This window comes from Daphnia pulex, chromosome 11 (assembly GCF_021134715.1).
Source record: "Daphnia pulex isolate KAP4 chromosome 11, ASM2113471v1".
Classification (NCBI taxonomy): Eukaryota; Metazoa; Arthropoda; class Branchiopoda; order Diplostraca; family Daphniidae; genus Daphnia; species Daphnia pulex.
The window spans coordinates 37,070-53,030 of NC_060027.1; the positions used below are offsets into that span (position 1 = coordinate 37,070).

Consider the following 15,961-nt stretch of genomic DNA (forward strand, 5'->3'; position numbering starts at 1 on the left):
TTATAACCGATGAAATGTAATCAAATGTTTTATTTGTATTCTAGAAAGTATGACAACTAATATTCTATTTATTTGTATCTTTCCAGGAATGAAGCTGTCCTATTGCCAGCGATATGAAATCAATCATTTCAGTTTCCAACGTGAACGAACGTGAACGCCCATCAGTCAGTTATATTTAGCGTTTCGAGTCGACAAACCCATTTGAAATGTTCCACATGACTGGATTGCATAACTCGATTAAAGGTAACAACTGCGCCGCAATCAAAACGTCAGAAGAACTAAATTGAAGCCGTTCCTGGAACAGTTTTGACATAATGCCACTAGTTTTGTGCCGAGGTCAGCGTCTTCTCCCAATAAGACGTTTGCCTTATCCTTTCTCTTCCTCGAATTGAATCCTGGTTTTCCTCATTTTGACGTCATCACACCAAAAAGATGTCCAGTGCTGCCAACCCTGTTTATTGTGTAAGAGAAGTAAGACTTTTATTTGATGTTTTGGGCGTTGTCCTTTACTTCACATATTTGTTTTTGATTATTTGGTTCAGGAAAGACCTTTCTACTGAAAAACTAGCGTCAACCTTTAACTTGGATTTAGGTGGATTTGAGCGGAAAATAGTTTTCGCTTGAAAGAGATGTAATGGAGCGAGCACTGTTTCCATCCGCAAAACTCGTTGGCAAAGCATCTCATCAAGGGCACTGATAGAACTAGGCGTCGCCCAAACGTGTCCAAGAGTAAACAAACCAATTTAACCTTGTGATCATAAATTCCAAGGTGGTTTGGCGCGCTGTTTTTTTTTCCGCAATTGAAACCATTTGTCGCATATAAATACTTGACAACTGGAGGGAAAAGATATTCTTTCAGCGATTTTCACAGCGGCTACTACAGTCGCAATTAACATGAGTCGATTTGGTGCTATCGTGGTAACTATTTTAGACTTTAAATTAGAATAGTTCTTCTTTATAACTTGACAACAAGTTGAATTACTCTATTTAATTTTAACTTTTATTTATTGATTTAGTTTGTTGCGGCATTGGTGTTCTCGGTCAACTTGCAGAGAGCTGAATCCTTCAGCCATCACCGCATTGGCATCGACAATAAAGATTCTCACGAGCACTTAGACGATAGCAAGGAACTACAAGAAACGAGTATCGCCCTAATTGACACCCAATCTGACGAGCTGGTCGACTCCGAGGAGAAGAAAATCGTGAAACGCCATGTCCTTCTTCAACCATCAACTGGCCATTCGTCTGAAGAGGAAGATGCATCTACTGATAGTAAAAACGAATCAATCGAGGATAGCGTCGACTCAAAAGAAATCAAGTTGGTTAAAAGAGATGTCCAATTTACTACGACAACTGATGGCCACTCATCCGAAGAAGATGTAACAACTGTACCAACAATTTCTCTGGAAGACCTATCAGTGGAAGACGACGTTAACGACGCAGAAGACAAGAAGAAAGTGAAGCGGAATGTTCAAGTGACAAGCATCGACCACTCGTCCGAAGAGGAAAGATATGCGGCAATAGTCGGTCAGATGAATCAATCTGACGAGCACGATTATGACAACTCGGCAGAATTGTTTAAGCGAGAAATCCACCAACTTACGGCCGGGGAATTGGAGATGCTGTTTCAACTTTTCCATTCGGAAGAATACGCTGCAGCAAACGGGACTCTTATTGGCAGCCATTCAGACGAGCATCATGATTATTTTGGACCTATTGAGAAAAGGCAATCCGGGCTACTGGCAACAACAACTGGCGGACGCTCTTCAGAAGAAATGGATGATAGATTCGACCATTCATTTGAAAATTCGATGGAAGATGTATACTTGAGAGATTGACGTCGGTCAAGTCAGCCGCCTGATGATTTGTTTTTGGTTATTTCCCTTGTTATACATTCATGCAAATAAAGATCTACGTTGTTTCATACTTCTGATGATTTTTCTAGTAGGGCATTTTGGTTTCTTATGTAATCTCTGCAGTCTGCAACTCCGTGTCGTTCTGATTTTTTTTTTTGTTTTTGTCAACGCTCTCCTTCATTTAAGGCGTGTTCGTTAATAACGAGGGCGACGAAAAGAAGCAGTCATAAATCGAGTTTCCGACTGCACAGGTTTCTTCTACTTTTGAAAGTTTTAATTCCTAAATCAGGCTCTTCTTGCGAGTGCAAACGAAGTATTACTTGTGCGTTTTCTTTTTCCTAACGCTAGATGGCTCAATGTTTGATCATTTTCAGCTGTCAATTTAGTCAGTTTCAGTGGTTTCTGTTTTGTCCACCAGGTGGAGGTATGTCGATTCGTGACTAGTGGTTCCGCCATTTTTTCAGGGACAATGAGTAGCAGCCAGTTAACAGGATGGCGATGAAACATTCTCACTCTTCAACATTTTGATGAAAATCAAAAAGGTAATTCTTGTTGTGGTCATTTCAGTTAAATGTATGTAAAATATTTATACGTAAATTTTCAGTAGCCTATTTTTACTAGGCCAAATCATCTGATCACATGGCTGGCTTGACCGAGTTGTCCTGTCCAAATGTCCCCCCCCCCCCCATTGCTATGTGTACCAGCTGTGCCGTCTCCATCCTGAAAAACTCACAAGAAGAAGTAATTATGGTTTTAAACTTTTCAACTAGAAGGCTATAGATTTAGTTATTGACGACTAAATGCTAGATCCCCTTGCTTTAGTGTTGTTGAATTTTGTGTGAAGTCAACTGTGGACCTGTGGTTTATGTTTGCCATCCATTGGTTTAAACTGCCAATAGTTTTTTTATTAATAGACTTTTTTTGAAATTCTAGGTCCCTTTGTAAAATTTCTGAAACAGCGAGGGGCACTAGATGGGGGTGTGTTATTGTTCTTTTAAAAAAATGGTTGAAGTTTTGGAGTCTGTTATCTTCTGTTTTATAGTTTTTGTGTGTCTTCACTACGTTAAAACAATCTGTTTTTGCTAAGTGTTAACATAGGAATTACAGGGCTAACACAACAGTTAATAGCTGATTCAAGCTGGCGGTTGATCAAGAAGAGATTTTTCTTCTTGTTCTTGAATTTTTTTCAATTTAGCATTTTTATTTAAGTCTTGTGAAGTGCCCAAGGATTTGGGTGTATTCTAACCATTTTTTTTTTGTATTCCAGGAATTACCATGCAAGAATTTATAAGTAACATATTACACAGATGAGGGGACGCAGAGTGTATACTTGAGATGCATGGAATTGAGTTCTAGTTGCTAGCAAATGGAAGAGCTATGGTATGTTTGCTTAATTGTTTTATTATTGTATTTCCTAGAAAGGGAAGAACATTAATTAACTAATATGATGTCTATGCAACAGACTACTTCTTAATTCCAAAATTCAAGTCTCTTGCAAAAGACATTTGTGCAAGTTTTTCCATGTTTTTCGGCAAAGTCTACATCATGGACTTCATGCAACAGTCCCTGTTGAAATAAGAGAGTGTGAAGCAATCGTCCGATATTCGGCATTATTTGCGCCCATCAATAGTGATCGTTCCTAACGACTCGGTGTAACAACCTAGGCTAGAAGGATAAACCATCAGTAGTGGCAGGAACCTCATTCATGACAGCTGTCAAGTATTTTCTAGACGTTAAACAAAAGTGGGAGCCTACACAACTTGAAATATCTAACTCTAGATTGCCTGCAGTGTTAAGATTTGTTTTTCAACATGTTTTTGCCACTTTTGTCATTTTCTTGGTTCTTTTTAACGTGACCACCTCTTTACTCGTCCCTGCTATGCTGGATCTTCCCAGTTCGTCCATCGACGCCCACCAGCCTCTTCGAAAGAAAGAAGGTACTATAGTTTTGGTATAGACGACATGTTTTTATCCATTCAGTCTTCTGCTGAGACATATATTCAATTAAGATTTTATTTTGTTGATTGACTTCTTGTTTCGACAGTTTGTCCCAATATGGAAGTTCGAAATGGCCTACAACAGTTTTCGGAATTGGAGGGCTGCCGAGTGGCTGGAACTGAAATCGTGATGGTGGAATTGCAGCCCGGATACATTGCACCACATCATTGGGAAAAATCCAATGCAAAATCCAAGCGATTGCACGTCCTCCCGGTCATTATTTGGTAAGAAATCATTTCCATAGTCTTCCGCAAAACTTTTTCCCCTTGGCCATGTTGAACTTGTTTATAATTTCAGTTGTGGTCCGGGCGCACTTCATCCGGCGTCGCCAATGGGTTTGTTTAACTATTTGTTCCCTTTAAATAACATTCGAACAATTAAACACACACGAACTGCTCTTTCCTGTGCCAATCGACGAGATTTGATGAGATCATCTTACCATTAACTTACAAATATAATCTTTTCTTTTCTTTAGTTTATGGAGCGGCGATGCGTTACGTGCCATCCTTACGTTAAATAGAATTGGAAGGCCTTTAGTGAATCGGGGACTAAATCGGGATGCATCTTGGTGAGAAATGGAATTTCCAACTTTAGATTATTGTGATCCATTAAACTCTATGACACTGACTGATCCATCGATTGTTTAATGACCGTTCTTTTTAATGCAGGGATGTCCGCTAGGCTTTCAGTAACAAAACAGACATCACAATTGGCAGCGACATTAATTGTAGCCCATCTATTAAGAAGCAAATTATGCTAATGAAATCTTATGCATAAACAACTCATTAAACGTACCCGGTAACACCACAAGTGTCACGACGCTCAAAGTATATCAGACATTATTTAAAGGCGCATCAATGTAAGAGATTGCATAACCAAACTATTGACATTGGTCAGCCAATGTCGCTCTGAAATTATTCCAGATTAATTGCATGCTTTTTTGTACGACGTATATATTTAATAAACAGAGAGTACGGTTTAAAACATTCTTTTCTCTATGCGAAATTTAGCAAGCCAATTAAACCAGCACTTTTTGACCGACTAACTTGCTACTATTCGTACAATCAATCAACACAGGAGGAGACTCTTGTCTTAATGGACTCTGCCCAAGGAAGAAGAGAGAAGAGTGCGAGGCCAGTTTTACTAGGGAGAGATTAGTCTTACTAGGCTTCCAGGTTAGACTCATGAACCTCCAAAAGTCTTCCTCGGATCATGCGCCTTCCAAGTCCCCGTTCGACCAGAGCCCTCCTCATCCTCCTGGTTTCACAGCGGGTGAGTGACCACCGGCGGGCGTTGATTAGTGGTTAGTCAGGGAAACGGGGCCACAGAAAAGAAGGGAGCCCAGATATGCACTCGTAATTTATCTACGTCTACACAATTTTTTATTGTTGTTGATTGAAAGCAAGCTCCTCTTTACATCTCTCAGCTGCATATTGCACTAGTGAATAAGGTCTGGAACAGCAGCGAGGGATTTAACTGAAAAGATAATTTAGATGTCAATTTTAAAACAAGATTGCAGTGACAGTAAACAATACCTCAAATGAATCAATTGAAAGGAACCACTGAAAGGAAGAGAGCTCAGCTGCTCAGGTAAGTACTTGCAATTGATCATCTAGAAAAATCCAACAAAAACCTCAAGACAAACACAATGAATTGTAGGTGTAGAAAATGTTATTTAGTTGACATGTTCAAACTGCAGCTCACCATTATTAAAATCGGGAAAGAAAGTCAATGAAGTGAAATGAATACTCAAAGTTCTTGGATTCAGCATTTACAAAACATGCATCTGAAAGAAAAGGTAAGAAATTTGTAAGATTATTGTGATATTACAATTTTTAATTCCATTTTTAGTACAGGCACACTACAGCTGCAGGATTGATGACAGCTTAGAATTCCTGGCCAGCTTCAACAATGGTCGTCATTACGTGGCAAATGATGACAAATGGACTGGTAAATACGCACGAAAACATTTAATTAACATACTAGTACCAAGTTCATTCAACTTTCAGTTTAAAAAACATCAATGTTAACTTATGCTGAATTGTTAACTTATGCTGAATATTGACTTCACTTTTCGAATTCTTTCAATTTTCCACATTTCAGCTACTACCTCGGGACCATGTTTGGGGACAATCGTATCGTCTGCATGAAGCACTGGCACCATCTAGCGGTGGTTTCTAACAATTCATACCATTTTCCAGTTTGCCGCTAGGTGGTGTTGGTATTGTTTATAAAAATGGCGAAATGTGTGAAGTGTTTTGTCATCTTCTGTTTTCGAATTTTCATGTTTCACTGCCCAAAATCAACCAATTATTTACATGTAAGCTTATTGTGATTATTCTAACTACATAGTAGCAAATTTTCTATCACTCACTGTGTACTTGACCAATTGACTAATTGTGTACTGTACTTGGAATTCTAGAAAAGTACCTGCCGTCTAGTCAACAGATTAAATTTGGACCCCATTTTAAAAACAAATTGCTGGACACTTCCTTAACTCACACCTTCAGCTTCATATGCATCATCCTCTCAACACTCAACAAAACTTTTGTGGCATTGGATGTGTGGTTACAGGTAAGCATAACTTTCCGATTTTATACCTCATCACCCATCAATAAAATAATCTTAAAATTCATACCCATTTGTTTAAAAGGTTCATTCTTGCCTGAAAGATGTTTACACCTTTGATCACTTGGTGGTGTGGTCGCGTCATGAAATTATATTGCTGCCATTCCCTGCATCTCTCACTTCACAGCTACAAGAAATGAGTTATAGGAAACCTACAACAGATTGAGGTAAAGGTGTGCTTCTATCTATGTTCTCGCTTTATCATGTAATAAACTTTGTATTCCACCTTGGTCATGGGTATTTATGGGCGTCACTGCAATGTTAAAACCTTTTTCTGTTCTTTGCTTTAGGAATTCATAGGTTGTGTGGTATGCCATTGGATTTCGCGAGTCAGCCGCCGATGTCAATCTACAACGCAGTTTATTTATTGAAATTGTGTGGCCCTGGATGCTGGCCTTTGTCCTTTTACAGAAGAGTGACTTCTACCAACTTTCTGCTCCATCCTTATCTTCGCTTCCCACACTCATCTAGCTTCTCTGCATATTATGACTGCCAAACAATTTGTCCTACTTCACTGACGAGTTAGACCAGTCGCTTCCGTCTGCAGCGACACACCTACTGTCACTCACCACGAGATTATGCCCAGGTACCCGAAAATTGCCTTATTTTCTTAGATTATTTACTAGTAATCTACTTGCGTTAAATTCTGCGTCTGTTTGATAATTCCAAAATCAGGCCCTTCTTGCGCGCAACCGAAGTGTTACTTAGACGTTTTTTTTTCTAACGCTAGATTTTCGATATTTTAGCTGTCAAAAACAGTCAGTTTCAGTTACTTTTCAAATCTTTTTAAACATCGGCAAGTGGAAATTTTTTAGTGAAAACTGACGATAATTATTCCACCAACAAAGCTCACTTGTTAGATGTTTAATCGTGTGTTTTTTTTTCTACTTCCGGTTTTGTCATTTCAGTCAGTAGTTCAGTAAATATTCATTCGACGCACAAAAGAATAACATTTTCGTGATCTTCGTCAAATTTGTGGTAAAGTTCATGTTTTTTTTTGGACGTACGCGTACTTCCGGTTTCAAGAATTTTCCTGAACTATAGTTCAGGAAAATTCTCGATTTTGGCCAAATTTTGGATTTCGTTGAAAACCTATCAAATCGACCCCAAATTTCATGGGGATCACGAAAATCTTGTTCGATTTGAATACAACCCAACAGTTGAGGAGCTATTGCTTACTTCCGGTATACTTCCGGCAAATTTGCATGAAACCAGCAAGTGAACTTTGTTCCATGTACAGTTCTGAGTATTGCTAATTAGGATTTTAGCAAATAAAAGTGCGCTGTTAAAGTTTTGAGCCAAAAAACCTGATAAGTGTTGCTATTGTGTAACTTTAATTGAAGTGTCACGTTAAGAAGAATTGTTTTGTCTTTATTCAGGTAATGCAGAGGAGACGTTGAGAAGATGGACACCATAAGGTCGCCAATATCTGGGAAAATCAGCGCGGATCATCAGCAGCTTTTTATTTTTCTTCATTATTCGTGGGCACCAACTAATAACCTAAGGTGATATGACGATAGAATATTTTCGTTCATAGTAATCTTACTTGATTTATTATCTAATTTAGATGTCTCCCATCCTGCGACCAGAGACACGATCGCTGTGGGTCCCACTACAAGAACTTCATGGCAGATTACCGAGTCTTTCAACGCGGATCATCATTTATTGTTGGTATATATGTCTTTGCTAGTTAACCCGTTGGCTGCCACGTCTTTGTTCTCCCCTAGCTCCTTAGCACGGGCCGCGCTGTTCGGTCTCGTGGTTTACATGCCGCGGGGTCGGACAGTCGCACCAGCCCCAGATTCGCCGAAAGGCCCTGTTAGGCAATGCACCATAGGGACTTCCCCTTTGTCGATACGGTGATGGATTCTAGAGGTTGTGCATTCCATCTTCTCCTATCACCGTGTCAGCCCGGACTTGTCAGCAATGGCAAGTCCCACCTTGGCCATGGATCCTTCAGACGTGGCGCGTAGATAGTAGAAAACAACCTACGGGTTGTATGGCGTGGCAGCCAACGGGTTAACTTAAGTGTATGTGTGTGTATATGTGTACGTATTTATGTCATGTTATGTTTGTAAAAAGTGGAGGAATTGTGGGTGGAGGTGGGACAATATAAGCAATTCCTTACAAAATTAATATTCATGTTATTTATTCATCACTAACTAGTCAAACCCCAACGTAAAATCAAACACAATTGCATGGACATGGATAAGAATTTGGAGACAATATAAGTTTTCAAAAACTTTTACTATATATGAAGGAAAATATGCATCTTTAGTCCACAAACACAACAATCCAAAATTTTTTCAGTAATCTAGAGCCGATAATTCAGGATAACACCAGCACCACTGGCTGGATAGAAGCAGCTCACCACACCAGCACGATGGGATGCAAGTAGCAGCTCATCACACCATTCATCAGCTGGCTGCAAGAAAACGAAGAGAACAATAGACAGCATTGCAGTAGCTCAGACTTCACCTGGCTGTGGAACCTATTTGACAAATTCTAATTACTTAAGATGAACAGAGAGTATCTCTCGTGCAAAAAACACCAAGACAGCAGTATAATAAGAAGTGGTTGTGAAGATAAAACCACAGACTACGAAATGGATGTCAAATGGGATAAAACCACAGGGGAAAGCGATCTTTCTCAAAATTAAACACTTAAGCAAAGGGATCTACTATTTGGTCATAAATAAATAAATCTACAGCCTTCTAGTTGGAAAATAGAAAGACATAAATACTTCTTTTTCTAAAGGTGAGACGTACAGGTACAGCCGGACACGTAGCATGCGAGGGCATCTTAGTAAGAAGCAGTCTCAAACTCTCAATCCAGCAATGTGATCAGACTCATCGGAGGTTTTGGCCTAGTGGCTAAATCAAATGAAAATTCACATATTAATAATTTACATGCAGTTAACTAAAATGATCAAAACAAGAATTACCCATTTAAGTCCAATCAAAATGTTTTAAGGTGAGCATTAATCGACCTTCCTGGCTCGTTTTCTGGGAAAGAATGGCGGAGCCCCGAAACTCCGCCATCTGGTGGACACATCTGAAAATGAATCGGAGAAATTAATTACTGTTAATTAAAAAATTATTGGATTTCTATTGTCGCGTTGTGGGGTTCTACTGTCGGTCACGGAGTTCTATTGTCGGGTATTTTTTAACAAGCGATCCACGAATCAAGTAGACCAAAATCCCGGAGCGGCTTTCCAGATCTAAATCCGGAAACGCCCTTAAAAATATATAAAAAATATAGTCATGTTCGTCTCTGCACGCCGGATTTACCTGCGTTTGCAGAAAGACGAAATTCCCGCCCGTTCACGAGATATTAAGCGTTAAAGTGTGGGTTTTTTGAATTTTGTTAGAAATGGGGGGTGCTTTTACATCGCTTTTCGGAAAAGCGGGGGAGCTAGAGTAAAAACTAATTTTATAGAAAGGTTTATTGCTATGTCAACCACCAAAATCCAAAAGGAATTTTCTTTCCGGATTTTATTGGTTGAGTTATGACTAATTTCCTGAGAGGCTCATTTTTCCCTTTTCCCTCTCTGTCTGGCAGCCATTTTTTTGTACTCTCCGCCGCGCTCCTCGCGGAAGCAAGCAGAAGGTTTTATCTGTTGGCCTTCATTTTAGACCCATAGAAGTCATATCGGCCTTCATATTTAGTGGAACCAAGCTGGCTTCCGCAAGGGGCGCGGAGGAGAGTACAATAAAAATGGCTGCCAGACAGAGAGGGAAAAGGGAAAAATGAGCCTCTCAGGAAATTAGTCATAACTCAACCAATAAAATCCGGAAAGAAAATTCCTTTTGGATTTTGGTGGTTGACATAGCAATAAACCTTTCTATAAAATTAGTTTTTACTCTAGCTCCCCCGCTTTTCCGAAAAGCGATGTAAAAGCACCCCCCATTTCTGACAAAATTCAAAAAACCCACACTTTAACGCTTAATACCTCGTAAACGGGCGGGAATTTCGTCTTTCTGCAAACGCAGGTAAATCCGGCGTGCAGAGACGAACATGACTATATTTTTTATATATTTTTAAGGGCGTTTCCGGATTTAGATCTGGAAAGCCGCTCCGGGATTTCGGTCTACTTGAATCGTGGATCGCTTGTTAATAATATTTAAAAACAGGAGTTCTTATGTCTTTAGAGTTCTACTGTCGTTGGAGTTCTACTGTCGCATAGGCCTATGCAAAGAAAAGACATTTTTAAAAATTATTTATTACTGTTATTTATTATTCCTAAGGTGAGTGCGCGTTCCTTTATTTTTTTAATTAAAAATTTAATTTATTTAAAAATTTTAGTTTCCGGTCTTGAAAAATTCGCGTTTTGATTTTAAAAAAGGTAGCATTCTGTAAAGCGGCAACACCACACGATGTAAAAAAAATGGCTACCAGTATCCATTTCTACGGGTGCAGAGAAGTGCCATTAAATCGTATATTTACATATTTACGAAATTCAGGATGCAAATTTGGTAGAGAGTATTTTTTAATTTCTGTTCTTTTTCATTAAGGTGGTGATATTTTCCGAAACTTCTACTATCGAAGCTCAGATTGGTGATACTTAAAAACAACCTTAACTTCAAGTGCCAAGATTGGAGATGTTTAGATTGGAGTGCAATTAAAGCTAAACCGGCTAAACATTGAACAGAGGTAAGTTATGTTATACATGATTCTTTCAAGAAAACTTTATTAAAAACTTATTTTAAAGAATGCAGTTTAATAAAAGCTACCAAGCAACCATAATCAGACAAGGATTTAAATATGCCTCACCAAAAGAAAGTGTGATGTTTCTTCTGGTTAGTGAGTTCACTCCACTTTTTTTATTTATTTTGCAGACAAACGATGTTATTGTAACATTTCAAGTGTGAATAACCTTTGCCTTTTTTTCATTTAGGGACTTTCAATAAGGATGGAGTCGGTACAATTGTATAATTAAGGAATAATTTGGGTAATTCGGTTATTTCAGATAATATATAGTGATTTTATACCAGTTCTTTTTTTTTCTTTTTAAGAATTGTTGATTTTTAGACAATGCTGTTCTTTTTTGACATAGCACAGAATTTACAACACTTCAACCAGTTTTGACATCTTAGAGGCAGAGGCTAGATGCCCACCCCATTGGCGTTTCCATATCTCTGACATTGTTTGAAAACTTTGTAGGCTGATTACTTTGCAGTAATTATCATTGGACACTTCGCAAATTGTTCACATTTACTTAATTGACAACTTTTTTTAGGCCTGCCCCTGTACCTACACTGACTTTGCAGAGAATCGGATAGATGTGTTGCTGTTGCAGAGGTTTTCTGTAAATTCAAACATATTTTTAATATAGTTTCCTTCTTAAATAGTAAAGGTTTTTGAAAACTTATATTGTCTCCAAATTCTTATCCATGTCCATGTAATTGTGTTTGATTTTACGTTGGGGTTTGACTAGTTAGTGATGAATAAATAACATGAATATTAATTTTGTAAGGAATTGCTTATATTGTCCCACCTCCACCCACAATTCCTCCACTTTTTACAAACATAACATGACATAAATACGTACACATATACACACACATACACTTAAGTTAACCCGTTGGCTGCCACGCCATACAACCCGTAGGTTGTTTTCTACTATCTACGCGCCACGTCTGAAGGATCCATGGCCAAGGTGGGACTTGCCATTGCTGACAAGTCCGGGCTGACACGGTGATAGGAGAAGATGGAATGCACAACCTCTAGAATCCATCACCGTATCGACAAAGGGGAAGTCCCTATGGTGCATTGCCTAACAGGGCCTTTCGGCGAATCTGGGGCTGGTGCGACTGTCCGACCCCGCGGCATGTAAACCACGAGACCGAACAGCGCGGCCCGTGCTAAGGAGCTAGGGGAGAACAAAGACGTGGCAGCCAACGGGTTAACTAGCAAAGACATATATACCAACAATAAATGATGATCCGCGTTGAAAGACTCGGTAATCTGCCATGAAGTTCTTGTAGTGGGACCCACAGCGATCGTGTCTCTGGTCGCAGGATGGGAGACATCTAAATTAGATAATAAATCAAGTAAGATTACTATGAACGAAAATATTCTATCGTCATATCACCTTAGGTTATTAGTTGGTGCCCACGAATAATGAAGAAAAATAAAAAGCTGCTGATGATCCGCGCTGATTTTCCCAGATATTGGCGACCTTATGGTGTCCATCTTCTCAACGTCTCCTCTGCATTACCTGAATAAAGACAAAACAATTCTTCTTAACGTGACACTTCAATTAAAGTTACACAATAGCAACACTTATCAGGTTTTTTGGCTCAAAACTTTAACAGCGCACTTTTATTTGCTAAAATCCTAATTAGCAATACTCAGAACTGTACATGGAACAAAGTTCACTTGCTGGTTTCATGCAAATTTGCCGGAAGTATACCGGAAGTAAGCAATAGCTCCTCAACTGTTGGGTTGTATTCAAATCGAACAAGATTTTCGTGATCCCCATGAAATTTGGGGTCGATTTGATAGGTTTTCAACGAAATCCAAAATTTGGCCAAAATCGAGAATTTTCCTGAACTATATAGTTCAGGAAAATTCTTGAAACCGGAAGTACGCGTACGTCCAAAAAAAAACATGAACTTTACCACAAATTTGACGAAGATCACGAAAATGTTATTCTTTTGTGCGTCGAATGAATATTTACTGAACTACTGACTGAAATGACAAAACCGGAAGTAGAAAAAAAAACACACGATTAAACATCTAACAAGTGAGCTTTGTTGGTGGAATAATTATCGTCAGTTTTCACTAAAAAATTTCCACTTGCCGATGTTTAAAAAGATTTGAAAAGTAACTGAAACTGACTGTTTTTGACAGCTAAAATATCGAAAATCTAGCGTTAGAAAAAAAAACGTCTAAGTAACACTTCGGTTGCGCGCAAGAAGGGCCTGATTTTGGAATTATCAAACAGACGCAGAATTTAACGCAAGTAGATTACTAGTAAATAATCTAAGAAAATAAGGCAATTTTCGGGTACCTGGGCATAATCTCGTGGTGAGTGACAGTAGGTGTGTCGCTGCAGACGGAAGCGACTGGTCTAACTCGTCAGTGAAGTAGGACAAATTGTTTGGCAGTCATAATATGCAGAGAAGCTAGATGAGTGTGGGAAGCGAAGATAAGGATGGAGCAGAAAGTTGGTAGAAGTCACTCTTCTGTAAAAGGACAAAGGCCAGCATCCAGGGCCACACAATTTCAATAAATAAACTGCGTTGTAGATTGACATCGGCGGCTGACTCGCGAAATCCAATGGCATACCACACAACCTATGAATTCCTAAAGCAAAGAACAGAAAAAGGTTTTAACATTGCAGTGACGCCCATAAATACCCATGATCAAGGTGGAATACAAAGTTTATTACATGATAAAGCGAGAACATAGATAGAAGCACACCTTTACCTCAATCTGTTGTAGGTTTCCTATAACTCATTTCTTGTAGCTGTGAAGTGAGAGATGCAGGGAATGGCAGCAATATAATTTCATGACGCGACCACACCACCAAGTGATCAAAGGTGTAAACATCTTTCAGGCAAGAATGAACCTTTTAAACAAATGGGTATGAATTTTAAGATTATTTTATTGATGGGTGATGAGGTATAAAATCGGAAAGTTATGCTTACCTGTAACCACACATCCAATGCCACAAAAGTTTTGTTGAGTGTTGAGAGGATGATGCATATGAAGCTGAAGGTGTGAGTTAAGGAAGTGTCCAGCAATTTGTTTTTAAAATGGGGTCCAAATTTAATCTGTTGACTAGACGGCAGGTACTTTTCTAGAATTCCAAGTACAGTACACAATTAGTCAATTGGTCAAGTACACAGTGAGTGATAGAAAATTTGCTACTATGTAGTTAGAATAATCACAATAAGCTTACATGTAAATAATTGGTTGATTTTGGGCAGTGAAACATGAAAATTCGAAAACAGAAGATGACAAAACACTTCACACATTTCGCCATTTTTATAAACAATACCAACACCACCTAGCGGCAAACTGGAAAATGGTATGAATTGTTAGAAACCACCGCTAGATGGTGCCAGTGCTTCATGCAGACGATACGATTGTCCCCAAACATGGTCCCGAGGTAGTAGCTGAAATGTGGAAAATTGAAAGAATTCGAAAAGTGAAGTCAATATTCAGCATAAGTTAACAATTCAGCATAAGTTAACATTGATGTTTTTTAAACTGAAAGTTGAATGAACTTGGTACTAGTATGTTAATTAAATGTTTTCGTGCGTATTTACCAGTCCATTTGTCATCATTTGCCACGTAATGACGACCATTGTTGAAGCTGGCCAGGAATTCTAAGCTGTCATCAATCCTGCAGCTGTAGTGTGCCTGTACTAAAAATGGAATTAAAAATTGTAATATCACAATAATCTTACAAATTTCTTACCTTTTCTTTCAGATGCATGTTTTGTAAATGCTGAATCCAAGAACTTTGAGTATTCATTTCACTTCATTGACTTTCTTTCCCGATTTTAATAATGGTGAGCTGCAGTTTGAACATGTCAACTAAATAACATTTTCTACACCTACAATTCATTGTGTTTGTCTTGAGGTTTTTGTTGGATTTTTCTAGATGATCAATTGCAAGTACTTACCTGAGCAGCTGAGCTCTCTTCCTTTCAGTGGTTCCTTTCAATTGATTCATTTGAGGTATTGTTTACTGTCACTGCAATCTTGTTTTAAAATTGACATCTAAATTATCTTTTCAGTTAAATCCCTCGCTGCTGTTCCAGACCTTATTCACTAGTGCAATATGCAGCTGAGAGATGTAAAGAGGAGCTTGCTTTCAATCAACAACAATAAAAAATTGTGTAGACGTAGATAAATTACGAGTGCATATCTGGGCTCCCTTCTTTTCTGTGGCCCCGTTTCCCTGACTAACCACTAATCAACGCCCGCCGGTGGTCACTCACCCGCTGTGAAACCAGGAGGATGAGGAGGGCTCTGGTCGAACGGGGACTTGGAAGGCGCATGATCCGAGGAAGACTTTTGGAGGTTCATGAGTCTAACCTGGAAGCCTAGTAAGACTAATCTCTCCCTAGTAAAACTGGCCTCGCACTCTTCTCTCTTCTTCCTTGGGCAGAGTCCATTAAGACAAGAGTCTCCTCCTGTGTTGATTGATTGTACGAATAGTAGCAAGTTAGTCGGTCAAAAAGTGCTGGTTTAATTGGCTTGCTAAATTTCGCATAGAGAAAAGAATGTTTTAAACCGTACTCTCTGTTTATTAAATATATACGTCGTACAAAAAAGCATGCAATTAATCTGGAATAATTTCAGAGCGACATTGGCTGACCAATGTCAATAGTTTGGTTATGCAATCTCTTACATTGATGCGCCTTTAAATAATGTCTGATATACTTTGAGCGTCGTGACACTTGTGGTGTTACCGGGTACGTTTAATGAGTTGTTTATGCATAAGATTTCATTAGCATAAT

At 38.8% G+C, this 15,961-nt stretch overlaps 2 protein-coding genes and 6 long non-coding RNA genes across 26 annotated transcripts; 5 read left to right on the forward strand and 3 right to left on the reverse strand.

Annotated features, from left to right (window-relative positions):
* The first annotated feature begins 807 nt into the window (after nt 1–807).
* LOC124207116 lies at nt 808–1,926 on the forward strand. Its single transcript, XM_046604417.1, has 2 exons — nt 808–918; nt 1,017–1,926. Exons 1-2 carry the CDS (start codon nt 895–897, stop codon nt 1,836–1,838), a joined length of 846 nt encoding a protein of 281 aa, XP_046460373.1. The 5' UTR covers nt 808–894; the 3' UTR covers nt 1,839–1,926.
* A 318-nt stretch (nt 1,927–2,244) lies between these two features.
* LOC124207119 lies at nt 2,245–4,600 on the forward strand. Of its 6 annotated transcripts, none has more exons than XR_006879766.1 (8): nt 2,245–2,398; nt 2,461–2,597; nt 3,124–3,236; nt 3,319–3,793; nt 3,901–4,078; nt 4,152–4,189; nt 4,330–4,422; nt 4,523–4,600. XR_006879766.1 is itself a non-coding variant. In XM_046604424.1 (8 exons), the coding sequence occupies exons 4-8, from the start codon at nt 3,562–3,564 to the stop codon at nt 4,533–4,535; spliced, it is 456 nt and encodes a 151-aa protein (XP_046460380.1). In that variant the 5' UTR covers nt 2,249–2,398; nt 2,478–2,597; nt 3,124–3,236; nt 3,319–3,561; the 3' UTR covers nt 4,536–4,600. The 6 variants fall into 6 exon arrangements, 4 of the variants coding, with proteins under 4 accessions (XP_046460380.1, XP_046460379.1, XP_046460377.1 ...); XM_046604424.1 differs by lacking the exon at nt 4,152–4,189 and having other exon boundaries at nt 2,249–2,398; nt 2,478–2,597; nt 3,319–3,575; nt 3,636–3,793; XM_046604423.1 differs by lacking the exon at nt 4,152–4,189 and having other exon boundaries at nt 2,257–2,398; nt 3,319–3,575; nt 3,636–3,793.
* A 190-nt stretch (nt 4,601–4,790) lies between these two features.
* On the reverse strand, nt 4,791–6,003 carry LOC124207122. Of its 5 annotated transcripts, none has more exons than XR_006879772.1 (5): nt 5,965–6,003; nt 5,709–5,801; nt 5,559–5,640; nt 5,390–5,487; nt 4,791–5,330 (listed from the first exon to the last, which is right to left on the reverse strand). It is a non-coding gene; the product is annotated as an uncharacterized LOC124207122 (long non-coding RNA). The 5 variants fall into 5 exon arrangements; XR_006879773.1 differs by having other exon boundaries at nt 5,926–5,992; XR_006879774.1 differs by lacking the exon at nt 5,965–6,003 and adding an exon at nt 5,904–5,934.
* LOC124207125 lies at nt 5,990–8,221 on the forward strand. 3 transcript variants are annotated; one of them, XR_006879785.1, is made up of 6 exons: nt 5,990–6,174; nt 6,277–6,428; nt 6,508–6,655; nt 6,773–7,068; nt 7,862–7,987; nt 8,050–8,221. It is a non-coding gene; the product is annotated as an uncharacterized LOC124207125 (long non-coding RNA). The 3 variants fall into 3 exon arrangements; XR_006879784.1 differs by having other exon boundaries at nt 5,991–6,174; nt 6,508–6,649; XR_006879783.1 differs by having other exon boundaries at nt 5,991–6,174; nt 6,508–6,649; nt 6,783–7,068.
* A 489-nt stretch (nt 8,222–8,710) lies between these two features.
* On the reverse strand, nt 8,711–9,548 carry LOC124207120. Its single transcript, XR_006879767.1, has 3 exons — nt 9,427–9,548; nt 9,226–9,355; nt 8,711–8,973 (listed from the first exon to the last, which is right to left on the reverse strand). It is a non-coding gene; the product is annotated as an uncharacterized LOC124207120 (long non-coding RNA).
* Nucleotides 9,549–10,819: 1,271 nt separating this feature from the next.
* LOC124207121 lies at nt 10,820–11,949 on the forward strand. Of its 2 annotated transcripts, XR_006879768.1 has the most exons (6): nt 10,820–10,918; nt 10,997–11,135; nt 11,194–11,281; nt 11,380–11,433; nt 11,498–11,660; nt 11,722–11,949. It is a non-coding gene; the product is annotated as an uncharacterized LOC124207121 (long non-coding RNA). The 2 variants fall into 2 exon arrangements; XR_006879769.1 differs by lacking the exon at nt 10,820–10,918 and having other exon boundaries at nt 10,925–11,135.
* Nucleotides 11,950–12,318: 369 nt separating this feature from the next.
* Nucleotides 12,319–14,576, reverse strand: LOC124207124. Of its 3 annotated transcripts, none has more exons than XR_006879782.1 (6): nt 14,392–14,576; nt 14,138–14,289; nt 13,911–14,058; nt 13,498–13,793; nt 12,577–12,702; nt 12,319–12,514 (listed from the first exon to the last, which is right to left on the reverse strand). It is a non-coding gene; the product is annotated as an uncharacterized LOC124207124 (long non-coding RNA). The 3 variants fall into 3 exon arrangements; XR_006879781.1 differs by having other exon boundaries at nt 12,320–12,514; nt 13,917–14,058; XR_006879780.1 differs by having other exon boundaries at nt 12,320–12,514; nt 13,498–13,783; nt 13,917–14,058; nt 14,392–14,575.
* Nucleotides 14,563–15,775, forward strand: LOC124207123. Of its 5 annotated transcripts, none has more exons than XR_006879777.1 (5): nt 14,563–14,601; nt 14,765–14,857; nt 14,926–15,007; nt 15,100–15,176; nt 15,236–15,775. It is a non-coding gene; the product is annotated as an uncharacterized LOC124207123 (long non-coding RNA). The 5 variants fall into 5 exon arrangements; XR_006879778.1 differs by having other exon boundaries at nt 14,574–14,640; XR_006879779.1 differs by lacking the exon at nt 14,563–14,601 and adding an exon at nt 14,642–14,662.
* The last annotated feature ends 186 nt before the right edge of the window (nt 15,776–15,961 follow it).

What these genes read in the sequence shown, in the direction of transcription:
- LOC124207116 (XM_046604417.1), top strand. Translation starts at nt 895, where the DNA reads ATGAGTCGATTTGGTGCTATCGTG. An exon ending in GTCGATTTGGTGCTATCGTG is followed by an intron (nt 919 to 1,016) that starts GTAACTATTTTA and finishes TTATTGATTTAG; the next exon opens with TTTGTTGCGGCATTGGTGTT.
- LOC124207119 (XM_046604420.1), top strand. Translation starts at nt 3,562, where the DNA reads ATGACAGCTGTCAAGTATTTTCTAGACGTTAAACAAAAGTGGGAGCCT. An exon ending in GCCTCTTCGAAAGAAAGAAG is followed by an intron (nt 3,794 to 3,900) that starts GTACTATAGTTT and finishes TTGTTTCGACAG; the next exon opens with TTTGTCCCAATATGGAAGTT. An exon ending in GTCCTCCCGGTCATTATTTG is followed by an intron (nt 4,079 to 4,151) that starts GTAAGAAATCAT and finishes TTATAATTTCAG; the next exon opens with TTGTGGTCCGGGCGCACTTC.